The sequence below is a fragment of the Dreissena polymorpha genome, chromosome 4 (genome assembly GCF_020536995.1).
Source record: "Dreissena polymorpha isolate Duluth1 chromosome 4, UMN_Dpol_1.0, whole genome shotgun sequence".
NCBI lineage: Eukaryota > Metazoa > Mollusca > Bivalvia > Myida > Dreissenidae > Dreissena > Dreissena polymorpha.
In genome coordinates, this window is record NC_068358.1 from 27,455,301 (window position 1) to 27,469,353 (window position 14,053).

Sequence of the window (14,053 nt, forward strand, 5' to 3'; positions counted from 1 at the left end):
ATTTTAGGCAGTTGGGAAATTTTTTATACTTTTTGAGAGTGGGAATAGGGCCTTAGTTTGGTCCAAGATTTGACCAAAAAACACTGAGCTGTGTTTTATGTTGAATGAGAAAGTGAAGCAAATTTTTATGTTCTTATATTTATTCTTTGTAGTAATTCTATTGTTATATCAGACCATGCAATGTTTTCATAAAACTTTTGTAAAAATAATATTAGAGAAAACAAAATGTTGTTTCAATTTTAGATAATGGCAATAGTTTTAACTGCATAGTTGGAATGTCTTTTAATCTAAATTTTGTGATGGTCATGGTTGTACCTTTTATCCAGAAACATTAAGAATAAGAACCAGTGATCCTTAATTTCCTGACAGTATTTTATATTAATTCTGGTCTTAATTGCTGGATCTGACCAAAGCACGACCATTTTACAATACCATTTGAAAACATGCCATTGGTTCAACCTTGTTACTCCGGTTCTTTTTTTACTATTACAAGAAATCATAAAACAAGTGATATATTCAACTGTAGGAGATTCTTCAGCCCAAGTGTCATCAGCAAACAACATCGTTCATCATCATCAACAGCAACAACAACAGCAGCAGCAGCAGCATGGGGGCATGTTGAACATCACGGGTATCCCCCCAAACATCAACATACAGAACCTCACAGGGTTGCCTGGCATGAACATAGCCAACCTGCAAGGACTGCAGAACATGCAGGTAAGACAACATGCATGGCCTTCTAAATATACACGGGCTTAAGAACATGCAATTATATGAGCCAAGGTTTGGCAACACAGGGCTTAATGCATTGTGCGAAAACTGTCGTCCCAGCCTGACACCACCTTGATGAAACTTTGGATGTAGTAAGCTTGCATGGAAACCTAGATTGAGATTGGAATGTGTGTGTGAAGGTAACTTTCATGTTGACCTTGCTTGGGCATGCATTTTGAGCATTTCGCTTCAAGGTCTATGTTACCAACAAATAGAAAAACTGTTTCTGCTCAATAACTGGAGTTCGGATAAACGTATTGCGCCAAAAAATGTGCATGTAGGTAGCTGACATGAAGTTATAGCTTGGGATTGCCAAAAGTAATTTCAAGTAAATAAATTAATAAAATGGCAAAAGCTTTGTTTCCTTGCATGGCAACGTTCTAGTTCTATTAAATGTCAACTAATTCTGAGAAAACTTGGCTTAATTCATGTCCATAAAGTGTCGTACAAGATAAGAATGTGCAGTCTGCACAGGCTAATGAGGGACAACATTTTCTGCATACACTTGATCTTTATGCCCCCCTTCAAAGAAGAGTGTGTATATTGTTTTGCACATGTTGGTCGGTCCGTCGGTCTGTCCGTCCACCAAATGGTTTTAAGGATCATAACTCAAGAACGCTTACGCCTAGGATCATGAAACTTCATAGGTACATTGATCATGACTCGCACATGACCCTTATTGATTTTCAGGTCACTAGATCAAAGGTCAAGGTCACGGTGACTCAAACCAGTAAAATGGTTTCCGGGTGATATATCAAGAATGCTTACGCCTAGGATCATGAAACTTCATAGATACATTGATCATGACTTGCAGATGACCCCTATTGATTTTCAGGTCACTAGGTCAAAGGTCTAGGTCATGGTGACTCGACACAGAAATATGGTTTCCGGATGATAACTCAAGAACGCTTAACGCCTAGGATCATGAAACTTCATAGGTACATTGATCATGACTCGCAGATGACCCCTATTGATTTTCAGGTCACTAGGTCAAAGGTCAAGGTCACGGTGACTTGAACCAGTAAAATGGTTTCCGGATGATAACTCAAGAATGCTTACGCCAAGTATCATGAAACTTCATAGGTACATTGATCATGACATCCCAGGTGACCCCTATTGATTTTCAGGTCACTAGGTCAAAGGTCAAGGTCACGGTGACTCGAACCATTAAATTGTTTCCGGATGATAACTCAAGAATGCTTACGCCTAGGATCATGAAACTTCATAGGTACATTGATCATGACTTGCAGATGACCCCTATTGATTTTCAGGTCACTAGGTCAAAGGTCAAGGTCACAGTGACTCTAAATATTAAAATGGTTTCCGGATGATAACTCAAGAATGCTTATGCCTAGGATCATGAAACTTGTAAGGTACATTGGTCATGACTGGCAGATGACCCCTATAAATTTTCAGGTCACTAGGTCAAGGTCACAGTGACTCGAAACAGTAAAATGGTTTCCTGATGATAACTCAAGAATAATTAGGCCTAGGATCATGAAACTTCATAGGTACATTGATCATGACCCCTATTGATTTTCAGGTCAAAGGTCAAGGTCACAGTGACAAAAAACATATTCACACAATGGCTGCCACTACAACTGACAGCCCATATGGGGGGCATGCATGTTTTACAAACAGCCCTTGTCGTTTAGAAGAAATGTTTTTTAAACAAAAAACAACAACATTAAAGCAGAAAGTATTGTCGCTGATTAGCCTTTGAAGACTGCACAGGCTAAAGTTGGACAACACTTTACTCACATGCATTAAGCCCAGTTTTCCAACAACAGTACTCAAATATCACCTCGTGTCTGCAGGTGTCCCTGTCAGTCCACGGGGGAGGCAGCATCTCTGTCCCCATCAGCATGATCAGCACCAACCCACAGGGCATCCTGGTCACATCTACTCAGGTATTCAATGATAGCAACTTACTTTTTACAGGAGGTTGCCCAGACGGGCAACTATCTATAGTAAATATTTTGCTCTGGTTAATGCCCTTATATGAGCCTCATGGGTGTGATTATTCCTCCTTTCAGCTGATTTCCTCCCTTTCAATGTCAAACTTTGACAAATAGTTATAAACTTGACTGGATCTATATAGAAATGAGAATTTAGTTGAACTTTGTAAGTGGGGACTTTTTCTCCCCTGAAGTTGTTCTTAAATCACATCCCTGGAGCTTGAATTCATTCTTAATAAAAATTAAATGATAAACTGTGAGTAAAATTGTTGAAGTTTTTCTAAAAAGCTATTTGCCCAGTCAGACTTTTGAAATTAACATGCCTTCCAGGGCCTAAATCTACACGCAGGGGAAACCACTAAGATCTATACCTGGTATTGATCTTAAAAAGTCTCAATGTCGATAAGCTCTCATGAAACAAAATGTGATCACCCACCAAAACCATCAAAAAGCATCTAATCATTTTACAAGTTGGTGATCTATGCATTATTTTAGGAAAACAATTTTCATTTCATTTAATGATCACATTTTTAGACGTCTTTTCTGAAAATATTGAAACAAGTCCAAAGCTTCTATGTTAATGCATCAAGAATTATATATTTGAACGTTTAGCCTTACATTGATGTGTTGTACAGTTCTTACACCTCCTGCAGCAAAGTAGAAGTTTAATTTGTTCACTATGGACATCACAAACTTTCAATGTACAACATTCCAATTAGCATGCATTGTTCCCTATGAAGTTGGGACATGATTTTACTTTTATCCTAAGAGAAAAATTGTTTAAGCCATCTTTCTTTTAAATAAAGATTTTCTATAACAATCTTGTTACAAACTCCCACTATAGTTGAACATGCAGCTTATCTAAGGGGTATTTCTCATAAATGTCGAAATTCCAACCCCTCCCCCTAAATTGTTATGAAGTAAAAGCTATACTGGAATCACTATGGATGTCTTTTTGTCTGTCTGTTAGTCTGTCTGTCTGTCTGTCCCTGGTCGTAAAAGTGCTCACAGGTGTTTTCCAACACCTTTCAAATTACAACATTCAATTTTGGAGGCATTATTTTTTATTTAGTATAATGTTAATTTGTGAATGTGCGATTTGAATCTTCCTGCATACAAAATTGAAAAAAATGTGCATCCCTTTTACCTAGACTTTCTATGTCATGATGCTTATTAATAAACTATTTCTCTGACACCAGAGGGACCAAAGGTGCTGTATTTTGGTCATTTTCAGTTATTAGCTCATCTATTTTTTGAAAAAAAATTATGAGCTATTGTCATCACCTTGGCGTCGGCGTCGGCGTCGGCGTTGGCGTCGGCGTCGGCGTCCGGTTAAGTTTTGCGTTTAGGTCCACTTTTCTCAGAAAGTATCAATGCTATTGCATTCAAACTTGGTACACTTACTTACTATCATGAGGGGACTGGACAGGCAAAGTTAGATAACTCTGGCGTGCATTTTGACAGAATTATGTGCCCTTTTTATACTTAAAAAATTGAAAATTTTGGTTAAGTTTTGCGTTTAGTTCCACTTTTCTCAGTAAGTATCAATGCTATTGCATTCAAACTTGGTACACTTACTTACTATCATGAGGGGACTGGGCAGGCAAAGTTAGATAACTCTGGCATGCATTTTGACAGAATTATGTGCCCTTTTTATACTTGGAAAATTGACAATTTTGGTTAAGTTTTGTGTTTAGGTCCATTTTATTCCTTAAGCATCAAAGCTATTGCTTTCATACTTGCAACACTTACTAACTATCATAAGGGGACTGTGCAGGCAAAGTAATGTAACTCTGACTGGCATTTTGACAGAATTATGTGCCCTTTTTATACTTAGAAAATTGAAAATTTGATTAAGTTTTGTGTTTAGGTCCACTTTATTCATACAGTTTCAAAGCTATTGCTTTCATACTTGCAAGATTTATGAACTATCATAAGGGGACGGTGCAGGCAAAGTTATGTAACTCTGACTGGCATTTGGACGGAATTATGGGCCATTTATACTTAGAAAATTGAAAATTTGGTTAAGATTTATGTTTTGGTCCACTTTACCCCTAAAGTATCATAGATATTGCTTTCATACTTGGAACACTCACAAACTATCATAAGGGTACAGTAAAAGGACAAGTTGCATAACTCTGGTTGTCATTGTTACGGAATTATGGCCCTTTTTTGACTTAGTAACTTTTAATATATGGTTAAATTTTGTGTTTCGATCCACTCGAAGTATCAAGGCTATTGCTTTCAAACTTCAAATACTTACATGCTATCATGAGGTTACTGTACCTGGCAACTTGAATTTTACTTTGACCTTTGAATGACCTTGACTCTCAAGGTCAAATTATTAAATTTTGCTAAAATTGCCATAACTTCTTTATTTATGATTAGATTTGATTGATACTTTGATGAAACTACTCTTACCTGACATACCACAATAGACTTCACCCAAACCATCCCCCGTGCCCTCCCTCCCTCCCCCGTGCCCTCCCCCCCTCCCCCCCCCCCCCTAATTTTTTTTTTTTTTTTTTTTTTTTTAAGATCATCTCACAAATGACCACCACACCCTCACACTATACCCCCACCCCACCCCACCCCCCCCCCCCCCCAATTTTTTTTTTGATTTTTTTTTTTTTTTTTTTTTTTTTAAGATCATCTCACAAATTATCACCACACCCTCACACTTTTTTTTTTAAAATGGTTATGTTTGAAATACCGTCCAACCATCGCACCCAAAACCCCCCCCCCCCCCCCCCCCCCCCCCCCGATTTTTTTTTTTTTTTTTTTTCGCTTTTTTGGAAGATAATGTAATAAATATCCACAACCCCACACTATACACCCCTCTTCACTCCACTCCTCCCTCCTTTGTGATTGAAAATGAGAGTCCCTTCACCTTTAAAAAGAAAATAGATGAGCGGTCTGCACCCGCAAGGCGGTGCTCTTGTTTTATATAGTAGTCCTCTTAAAAGTTTTCTCAAATTATGCCTCCTTTGGTCAAATCATGCCACACCCAAAATGGTCACAATTTAAACTTACCTGAGCATTTAGTGATAATGTGTTAACTACATGTCAGGAGTCCACTGTGCAACTGTTTGCTCATTACCACTCTTGAGCCCACATTTTTCATCCAATCTTTATGAAACTTGGTCAGAATCTTGACAAGATCTAGGTTGAGTTCCAATTTTGGTTACATGCGTCCAAAAACTAGATCGCCAGATCAAATAATAGAAAAATACAATGTTACCATTTGAGCATCTACATTTATGACTCAATCTTGATGAAAATTAGCCAGAATGTTAATCTTTACAATACGAGGCAAATATTGAATGTGGGTTATGTTGGGTCAAAATCTAGGTCACCAGGTCAAGTCTTGAATAATTGTTGTACCTTTTACTCAGGTGAGTGATTCAAGGCCATGATGGTATTTTGGTATCAAATAAGTAGGTCAAAACTAGTGTGAATAGCTCTAATTGATTTTGATATTTTATTGTTGCTGATGGTTCTGAAGTATATTCACTATCCACTGCAGGGTGGGGGAAATGTTTCTGTGTCTGCTTCCCAGTGCCAGCCAGTGCAGACCAGTCTGGTTTCCATGGTGACCCAGCACCCGACATCGTCCCCCGCAACCACATCCATGACACCTATCACACACGTAGTGTCAGGTAGGCCAAGGGGCTAGTAGAATGTGAGGTTGTGTAGCTGGAAATGTGTATGAAGTGAATTAGAGCCTATCACACATGTAGTGACAGGTAGGCCAAGGGGCTAGTAGAATGTGAGGTTGTGTAGCTGGAAATGTGTATGAAGTGAATTAGAGCCTATCACACACGTAGTGACAGGTAGGCCAAGGGGCTAGTAGAATGTTAGGTTGTGTAGCTGGAAATTTGTATGAAGTGAATTAGAGCCTATCACACACGTAGTGACAGGTAGGCCAAGGGGCTAGTAGAATGTGAGGTTGTGTAGCTGGAAATGTGTATGAAGTGAATTAGAGCCTATCACACACGTAGTGACAGGTAGGCCAAGGGGCTAGTAGAATGTGAGGTTGTGAAGCTGGAAATGTGTATGAAGTGAATTAGAGCCTATCACACACGTAGTGACAGGTAGGCCAAGGGGCTAGTAGAATGTGAGGTTGTGTAGCTGGAAATGTGTATGAAGTGAATTAGAGCCTATCACACACGTAGTGACAGGTAGGCCAAGGGGCTAGTAGAATGTGAGGTTGTGTAGCTGGAAATGTGTATGAAGTGAATTAGAGCCTATCACACACGTAGTGACAGGTAGACCAAGGGGCTAGTAGAATGTGAGGTTGTGTAGCTGGAAATGTGTATGAAGTGAATTAGAGCTTATCACACACGTAGTGACAGGTAGACCAAGGGGCTAGTAGAATGTGAGGTTGTGTAGCTGGAAATGTGTATGAAGTGAATTAGAGCCTATCACACACGTAGTGACAGGTAGGCCAAGGGGCTAGTAGAATGTGAGGTTGTGTAGCTGGAAATGTGTATGAAGTGAATTAGAGCCTATCACACACGTAGTGACAGGTAGGCCAAGGGGCTAGTAGACTGTGAGGTTGTGTAGCTGGAAATGTGTATGAAGTGAATTAGAGCCTATCACACACATAGTGACAGGTAGACGAGGGGCTAGTAGAATGTGAGGTTGTGTAGCTGGAAATGTGTATGAAGTGAATTAGAGCCTATCACACACGTAGTGACAGGTAGACAAAGGGGCTAGTAGAATGTGAGGTTGTGTAGCTGGAAATGTGTATGAAGTGAATTAGAGCCTATCACACAGGTAGTGACAGGTAGGCCAAGGGGCTAGTAGACTGTGAGGTTGTGTAGCTGGAAATGTGTATGAAGTGAATTAGAGCCTATCACACATAGTGACAGGTAGACCAAGGGGCTAGTAGAATGTGAGGTTGTGTAGCTGGAAATGTGTATGAAGTGAATTAGAGCCTATCACACACGTAGTGACAGGTAGACCATGGGGCTAGTAGAATGTGAGGTTGTGTAGCTGGAAATGTGTATGAAGTGAATTAGAGCCTATCACACACGTAGTGACAGGTAGGCCAAGGGGCTAGTAGAATGTGAGGTTGTGTAGCTGGAAATGTGTATTAAGTGAATTAGAGCCTCGCTCTGGGAAAATAGGGCTAAATGCATTTGCGGAAAGTGTCGTCCCAGATTAGCCTGAGCAGTCTGCACAGGCTAATCAGGGATGACAATATCCGCCTTTAATTAGAAAGGACATCTTTTAAACAAAAAATGACATAAAAGCGTGTCCCTGATTAGCCTGTGCCGACTGCACAGGCTGTGTTGTTGGTTTTGGGTTAGCATTGACAAATAAAATGACCATCAATGTGAATATTGTCTGCTATACATACAGCATGTATAGTGTAACATTATGGCAGTTACCTTTATAATAGTTTGAACTTATATTGTAATAAATAAATAACTTAAATATTGAACTTAGTGTATTCAATTAATTTTACCATTTAAAATTCTACATTGTTAAGGCATACCATACCAAACAGTGACTGTTTCCATGGCAACCACTCCTACAGGTGTAATTAGCCAGCAGAGCAATGTTTTGCCGGGTACCGGTATGCTGTCAATGCCCATCAACCTTGGTCCAGGACTGGTACCCCAGGGCCTCAAGTCTGCCGGGCAGATCCGGGGCTCTACCCACCTACCCCTCCAACTTCAGGTATGTTGCCCACTCAAATTATCACCATCCTTCTAAAAAAGCTACTGTAAGTTTGCATGTGTTTGTTTGTAAATTGGTTTTCAAATTGTAGCATTTTTTTGTGGAAATTTTTTAATAAATATAATTACAGTAATCAGCCATTGTTCCCTTCATATGGGCTGCAGGGTACTTTTGTTTTTTGGTTTCTTAAGCTTTAAAATTTACTTGTTGTCCCCTACCGGTGAAACTAGAAGGGACTTATGGTTTGCGCTCTCTGTGTCAGTCAGTCTGTCTGTCACACTTTTCTGGATCCTGCGATAACTTAAAAAGTTCCTCGTATTTTTTCATGAAACTTGGAACATGGACAGATGGCAATATATACTGTAAACATATAGAAATTCGTCGGTATGAAATTTCGTGGTTTAATAAAAAACAACTGATTCGTTGACACGTAATTTCGTGGATTTCAAATTTTCGGGGAAGACTGACCGTCATAATAATTAAACTTTTATTAAAACAGCCAAAGTAATAACGAAGCATAATATGCTAATCTGTGTTGACAGCAAGACTTGAGGTTAATGTGCACTGAAGCTTGAAAGTGTTGCCGATAATTGTCGATAAGAGCGATAAAGCTTGTGGGTCCCTGCTCGCTAATTGCCATCAATGTTGTTTTGACAATATTTGCAATTCTCAGCGCAATCGGTCCCCTAGTAGTAACAATTGAGTAATAAGGTCCCCAAAATACACGTGTGATAAATCTGCAAACTGTAAATTTGACGACGTCACATAAAAGAGAACAATCGTTGACAGAACAGAACAGAATATTTATTTTGACTTAAGCATAACAAGCTTATCGTCATTTATAAATACGTGAAAATTTTACAGACATGCGTGCTGGATATAAATAATAATAATGTTCAAATTACATACATCAATTAATAAATCACTTATCACTGGAGAGTGAGAGTGCTCTAATTACAAGTTATAATGTGACATGGAATACAACAACTACAACAAAGTTACATGTTACATACATGGTTAATAACAACATGTAACGAGCATAGTACACTCAATTGTTAGTATAAGCTATAGTACTTCTTAACAAATCATGTGATAATAAACAAATTGTTTTCTCTTTTTTTGAAACACGTTCTACAATAGATTGCTAACTGTCGTTTTCTTATTACTATTTCGGAGTTTAATAAATTTAAACATACTAGGTCGCTTGTAACGTGTTGACGTACAGTTTAGATACTGTGCTTGATTTAAAAAGTATTATTACCCAAACACGTATCAGGAAAACAACATATTGTATTAACTATCATTTCTCAATCAAACAATCTCTCTTTCAAAATACTACTTAAGTGAAGTAATTATTACACAAAACAAATATCTCGGATAACCGACAACAAAAGAAAATGTCTGTAATGACATTCGGAAATGACCGATTTCGGATTAAAAATGTATAAATAATCGCTGGTACTTGAATTCGTGGTTCATTGGACCAACGAAATCCACGAAAATTCGTACCACACAAAATGTAATGGTTTTACAGTAGATTATGCACGTCATTTCATTTTGTAACTACGTCAAGAATTCCGGTTGCTATGGCAACAAATATAATAGAAATATTTTTTTAATGAAACTTTAAACATGGACAGATGGCAATATGGAGATTATGCACGTCATTTCATTTTGTTCCTACGTCGAGAATTCATGTTGCTATGGCAACAAATAGACTGGAAATATTGCTAAAAATGGTTGAGTTTCACCGGTAGGGGACATCATTGATTGGAAATAGTCTTGTTTTCCCCCTGCCATAGGCTGAGGGATATTGTTTTGGCGTTATCCTTCCGTCCGTCTTTCCGTCCGTCCGGAGCCATATCTTGGAAGTGCTTTGGCAGATTTCATTGAAACTTGGTATGAGTATGTATATGGATAACAGGATGATGCACGCCAAATGGCATTGTACACTATCAGTTAATAACAGAGTTATGGCCCTTTGTATCTTGAAAAAAATGCTTTTTGTGTGTGTCCGGAGCCATATCTTGGAAGTGCTTTGGCGGATTTCACTGAAACTTGGTATGAGTATATATATATGGATAAGAGGATGATGCACACCAAATGGCAGTGTACACCATCTGTTAATAACGATATGGCCCTTTGTATCTTGAAAAAAGGCTTTTTTGAGTGTCAAAAATCATACTTTTGTGTCCAGAAGCATATTGGCGGGGGATATCAATTCAACGAATTTGCTTGTTAATACTGACTTAAGGATGGGTGGTTGATACAGGCCTGGAATGGGGTGGTTAATGCGGGCCTTGAAATAAGGTTTACTAAAATGTATGCATTTTTCATGATTCTTGGCCGCATTCTGGAAATGGTGCTTAATTCATGTGTGTTAAGTGTCGCCTCAGATAAGCCTGTGTAGCTATGTTTTTCCAGGAAGCAGCTCATATGCAGTGTCAATTGGTCTTAAAAGTACTAGTAGATAGTGTCAAACTTGGTCAGTACTAGTAGATAGTGTCAAACTTGGTCAGCCTAATAGAAACGGATAAACCTGCTAACCCATGTCTTTTGCCCTTTAGTATTTTTAAATGTCACAAAGTGGAAGGAATGAGCAATCCACTTTTCTGTCAAATGGTCAATGTATTTCTCTAAAATTGTGTGAGTCAAACTCTTTAACTGCTGGGTGGAGGTTCAGCAATTCTTAACAGCTGTTGAATGCTCATGTTTAGATGACTGTAAAGGAACAAGCGTAGGCTGCAACCAATATAGGCATAACATGTTTTTTTCAATTACTTCACTGTATAACATAAATTAAGAATAAGTTTGTACAGGCAAAAATTAGTTTTTAATGCATGCATGTTGTTTCAGTACAAACATGTGTCAGGGGTTTAGTTTTAGTTTAAACCTATTCATTTCAGCTTTATTGCATTGATATAAAAATAACTCTTGAGTCCATTTTTTTGGTAGAACCAGTACTAGGTGTGTTTGGAGGAGATTTAAAGACAATCCCTCAGTTGTGATCGAACCAGTTGCTAGGTGGCCACCATATCCATTATGCCACTGCAACCCATTATGGGTTTGTGTGTTTATCCTGCTCTTTTGGACACTGTCACAAATCCATTGTGTATGTTACAGTTGCAGTCTGGTATCCAGTTTGTGAACCTGCCCCAACAGAGGGCCACACTGAAGCCTGGAACCAGTCTACAAGGAACCCTAGGGGTCAAGGCCACCACTGTATCACAGGGACCTCTCACTACCAGTATGCAAGCATGTTAATCTCAATAATTTTGTTAACCTCGTCCTTTGTGGTCCTTTGAGCCTCTTTCTGGGAACACTTTGCTGCTTAATGCATATGTGTCGCGTTCTGACAAAACTTGGCATAATGCATGTGCATAAAGTGTCGTCCTAGATTAGCCTGTGCAGTCCGCACAGGCTAATCAGGGACAACACTTTCTGCAAAAATTGGATTGAGACTTCATTTTAACGAAAAATGTCATAAAAGCAGAAAGTGTCGTCCCTTATAAGCCTGTGCAGACTGCACAAGCTAATCTAGGACGACACTTTACGCACATGCATTGTTCCCAGTTTTCTCAGAACACGATGCATATGTGTAAGTGTCGTCACAGACGAGCAGTCCAAACAGGCTGATCAGGGATAACTCTTAGCTTTCATGAAATTTTTCATTTTAAGGAAGTCTCTTCAAAACGAAAATCCAATTTAGTAGGCGGAAAGTGTGATCCCAAAATAGCCTGTGTGGACTATTATAAATTTTAAATCTAGTTATTGCAAGTATGCACCCTTACCAGGTAATGCTTTCAAATTGCGTTAAACATGATGACTTTACTGACTGGACACTGTTTTTCAACCTATGGACTGAGGGACAGAAAACTGCATAGACTGTTGCAGTCATTTTTGTACCTGATGGTCTGGTGGCTACATTTTTAAACAAACAACTACCGGGTATTTAAAGAAACTTTGGTATAATTAATAAATATAATAAAATAAGCATTTGTTCTTGCAGCCCTGCTTTCTGCCCAGGGAATGGGGCACACAGTGGGGGTTAAAGGGGCCGCACAAGGGGCCATCAACACGACCTTGACCTCGCAGCAGATCGTGTTCCAGCCACAGTTTCCTGCTCAACTACAGGTATTTTCTACAAATCTGTCAGTTGTCTGGTCAATCTAGTACCCAGATATACATGAACAGATACTGTTTAAACAAAGTCTAGAACATTTAAGTATAGGCTTCGTTTTGTTAGTGCAACAATGAAAACCTAAACTTACCATAATCAAGACTTCATGATCCATCTGGTCTTTCCTAAACATGTCTTGAATATTTCAGAAGAAAGCAATTCATAGATCTGATAGTCGGTAACATTGGAGATAGTTAACCTTGTATATGAAAACTGTTTTAAAATGTTATAGGTGTATGATGTGAATTAGATGAGCCTCGTTCTGGGAAAACAGGTTAAATGCACGTGCATTAAGCCCCATTTTCCCATTGCACGGCTCAGATTGTTGTCCATACTGGGTCAAATTTTGTGTAATACTGTAATCAAAGTATCTGATGATTTCTTCTAATTCTGAACTTTTTTAATAAAGTATATTTTGTGTTATGAATATTTTCCCTCCTATTTAAAATATGCTAAGCCAAATGAATCCCATTAAACTTAACCATTCTTAATTTTTGCTCCCTTTACAGAATATCCAGAGACAAACACCAGGTCAGCAACAACAACAACAGCAGCAGCAGCAACAACAGCTGCATTTTCACCAGATTCTGAAGCAGCAGCCTGTGCAGACGACACTTACATTCGGCGGAAAACCTAAAAACAAAAAACTAACTTCTCTGACGCCGCCAAAATAGAGATCACTCTATAACAACAGTGACTGCTTTTTTATGTGACAGTTGTGAATAATTTTATCAAATATCTTTGATAAATAAATCATGAATTAAATATGTTAAAGGTGTTTGGGGTTTTGTGCTCTCCCTATAAAGCGTATGCATCTTTATTTATTCTTTATTAGTAATTAGTACACAGCTGTATAAAACGTCTTTGTTCACTCAAGTTGGTTGTTTACCGTATATGAGTTGTCAATCATTATGTGATTTTTGTAATCTTACAAACTATACCTATTATTGGTAAGCATATTAAGAGCAGGGATCTATACAAACATAGGTCCCTGTTCAGAGCAAGGTGGCGATGTGATTTCTGTATTGTAAGCGACCATATACAATCATTGAAGCTCAGTATACTAAACGGCTTTAAATTCTTGCGACAAACTAGTATTAACACCTACTAGTATTTACAGGGACCTTTTCACAGATTTTGGCATGAACTTAAATTTGTCATTATATGCTTTAAATTGATTTGGTAATGTAAGCATATGAACTAAATAGCCCCAGTAAAAAAGAGAATAAAATTAAATAAAGAATAAAAAGTAATCCTCAACTGGGTTCAAACCGCTGACCCTTTTGTGTAAAAGTCTAGCATTTTAACTACTCGGCCATTCCTGCGCATATAGGGAGTGGTGTATTGCATACTGCACATATAGGGAGTGGTGTATTACATACTGCACATATAGGGAGTGGTGTATTACATACTGCGCATATAGGGAGTGGTGTATTACATACTGCGCATATAGGGA

The 14,053-nt window shown here is 38.4% G+C and overlaps 1 protein-coding gene across 19 annotated transcripts in view; it reads left to right on the forward strand.

Moving 5' to 3' along the window:
• LOC127876412 (transcription factor SPT20 homolog) overlaps positions 1-13,375 on the forward strand; it is a 51,797-nt gene extending 38,422 nt beyond the window's left edge. For 16 of the 19 annotated variants that reach the window (XM_052421661.1, XM_052421654.1, XM_052421663.1 and 13 more), the window contains 7 exons: positions 527-717; positions 2,589-2,681; positions 6,256-6,388; positions 8,227-8,417; positions 11,541-11,664; positions 12,427-12,551; positions 13,107-13,375. In XM_052421661.1, coding sequence (XP_052277621.1) covers positions 527-717; positions 2,589-2,681; positions 6,256-6,388; positions 8,227-8,417; positions 11,541-11,664; positions 12,427-12,551; positions 13,107-13,271 — 1,022 coding nt within the window. In that variant the 3' untranslated portion in view covers positions 13,272-13,375. The remainder of the gene's footprint in view (positions 1-526; positions 718-2,588; positions 2,682-6,255; positions 6,389-8,226; positions 8,418-11,540; positions 11,665-12,426; positions 12,552-13,106) is intronic. The other 3 variants (XM_052421658.1, XM_052421665.1, XM_052421656.1) reach the window with 3 other exon arrangements.
• The last annotated feature ends 678 nt before the right edge of the window (positions 13,376-14,053 follow it).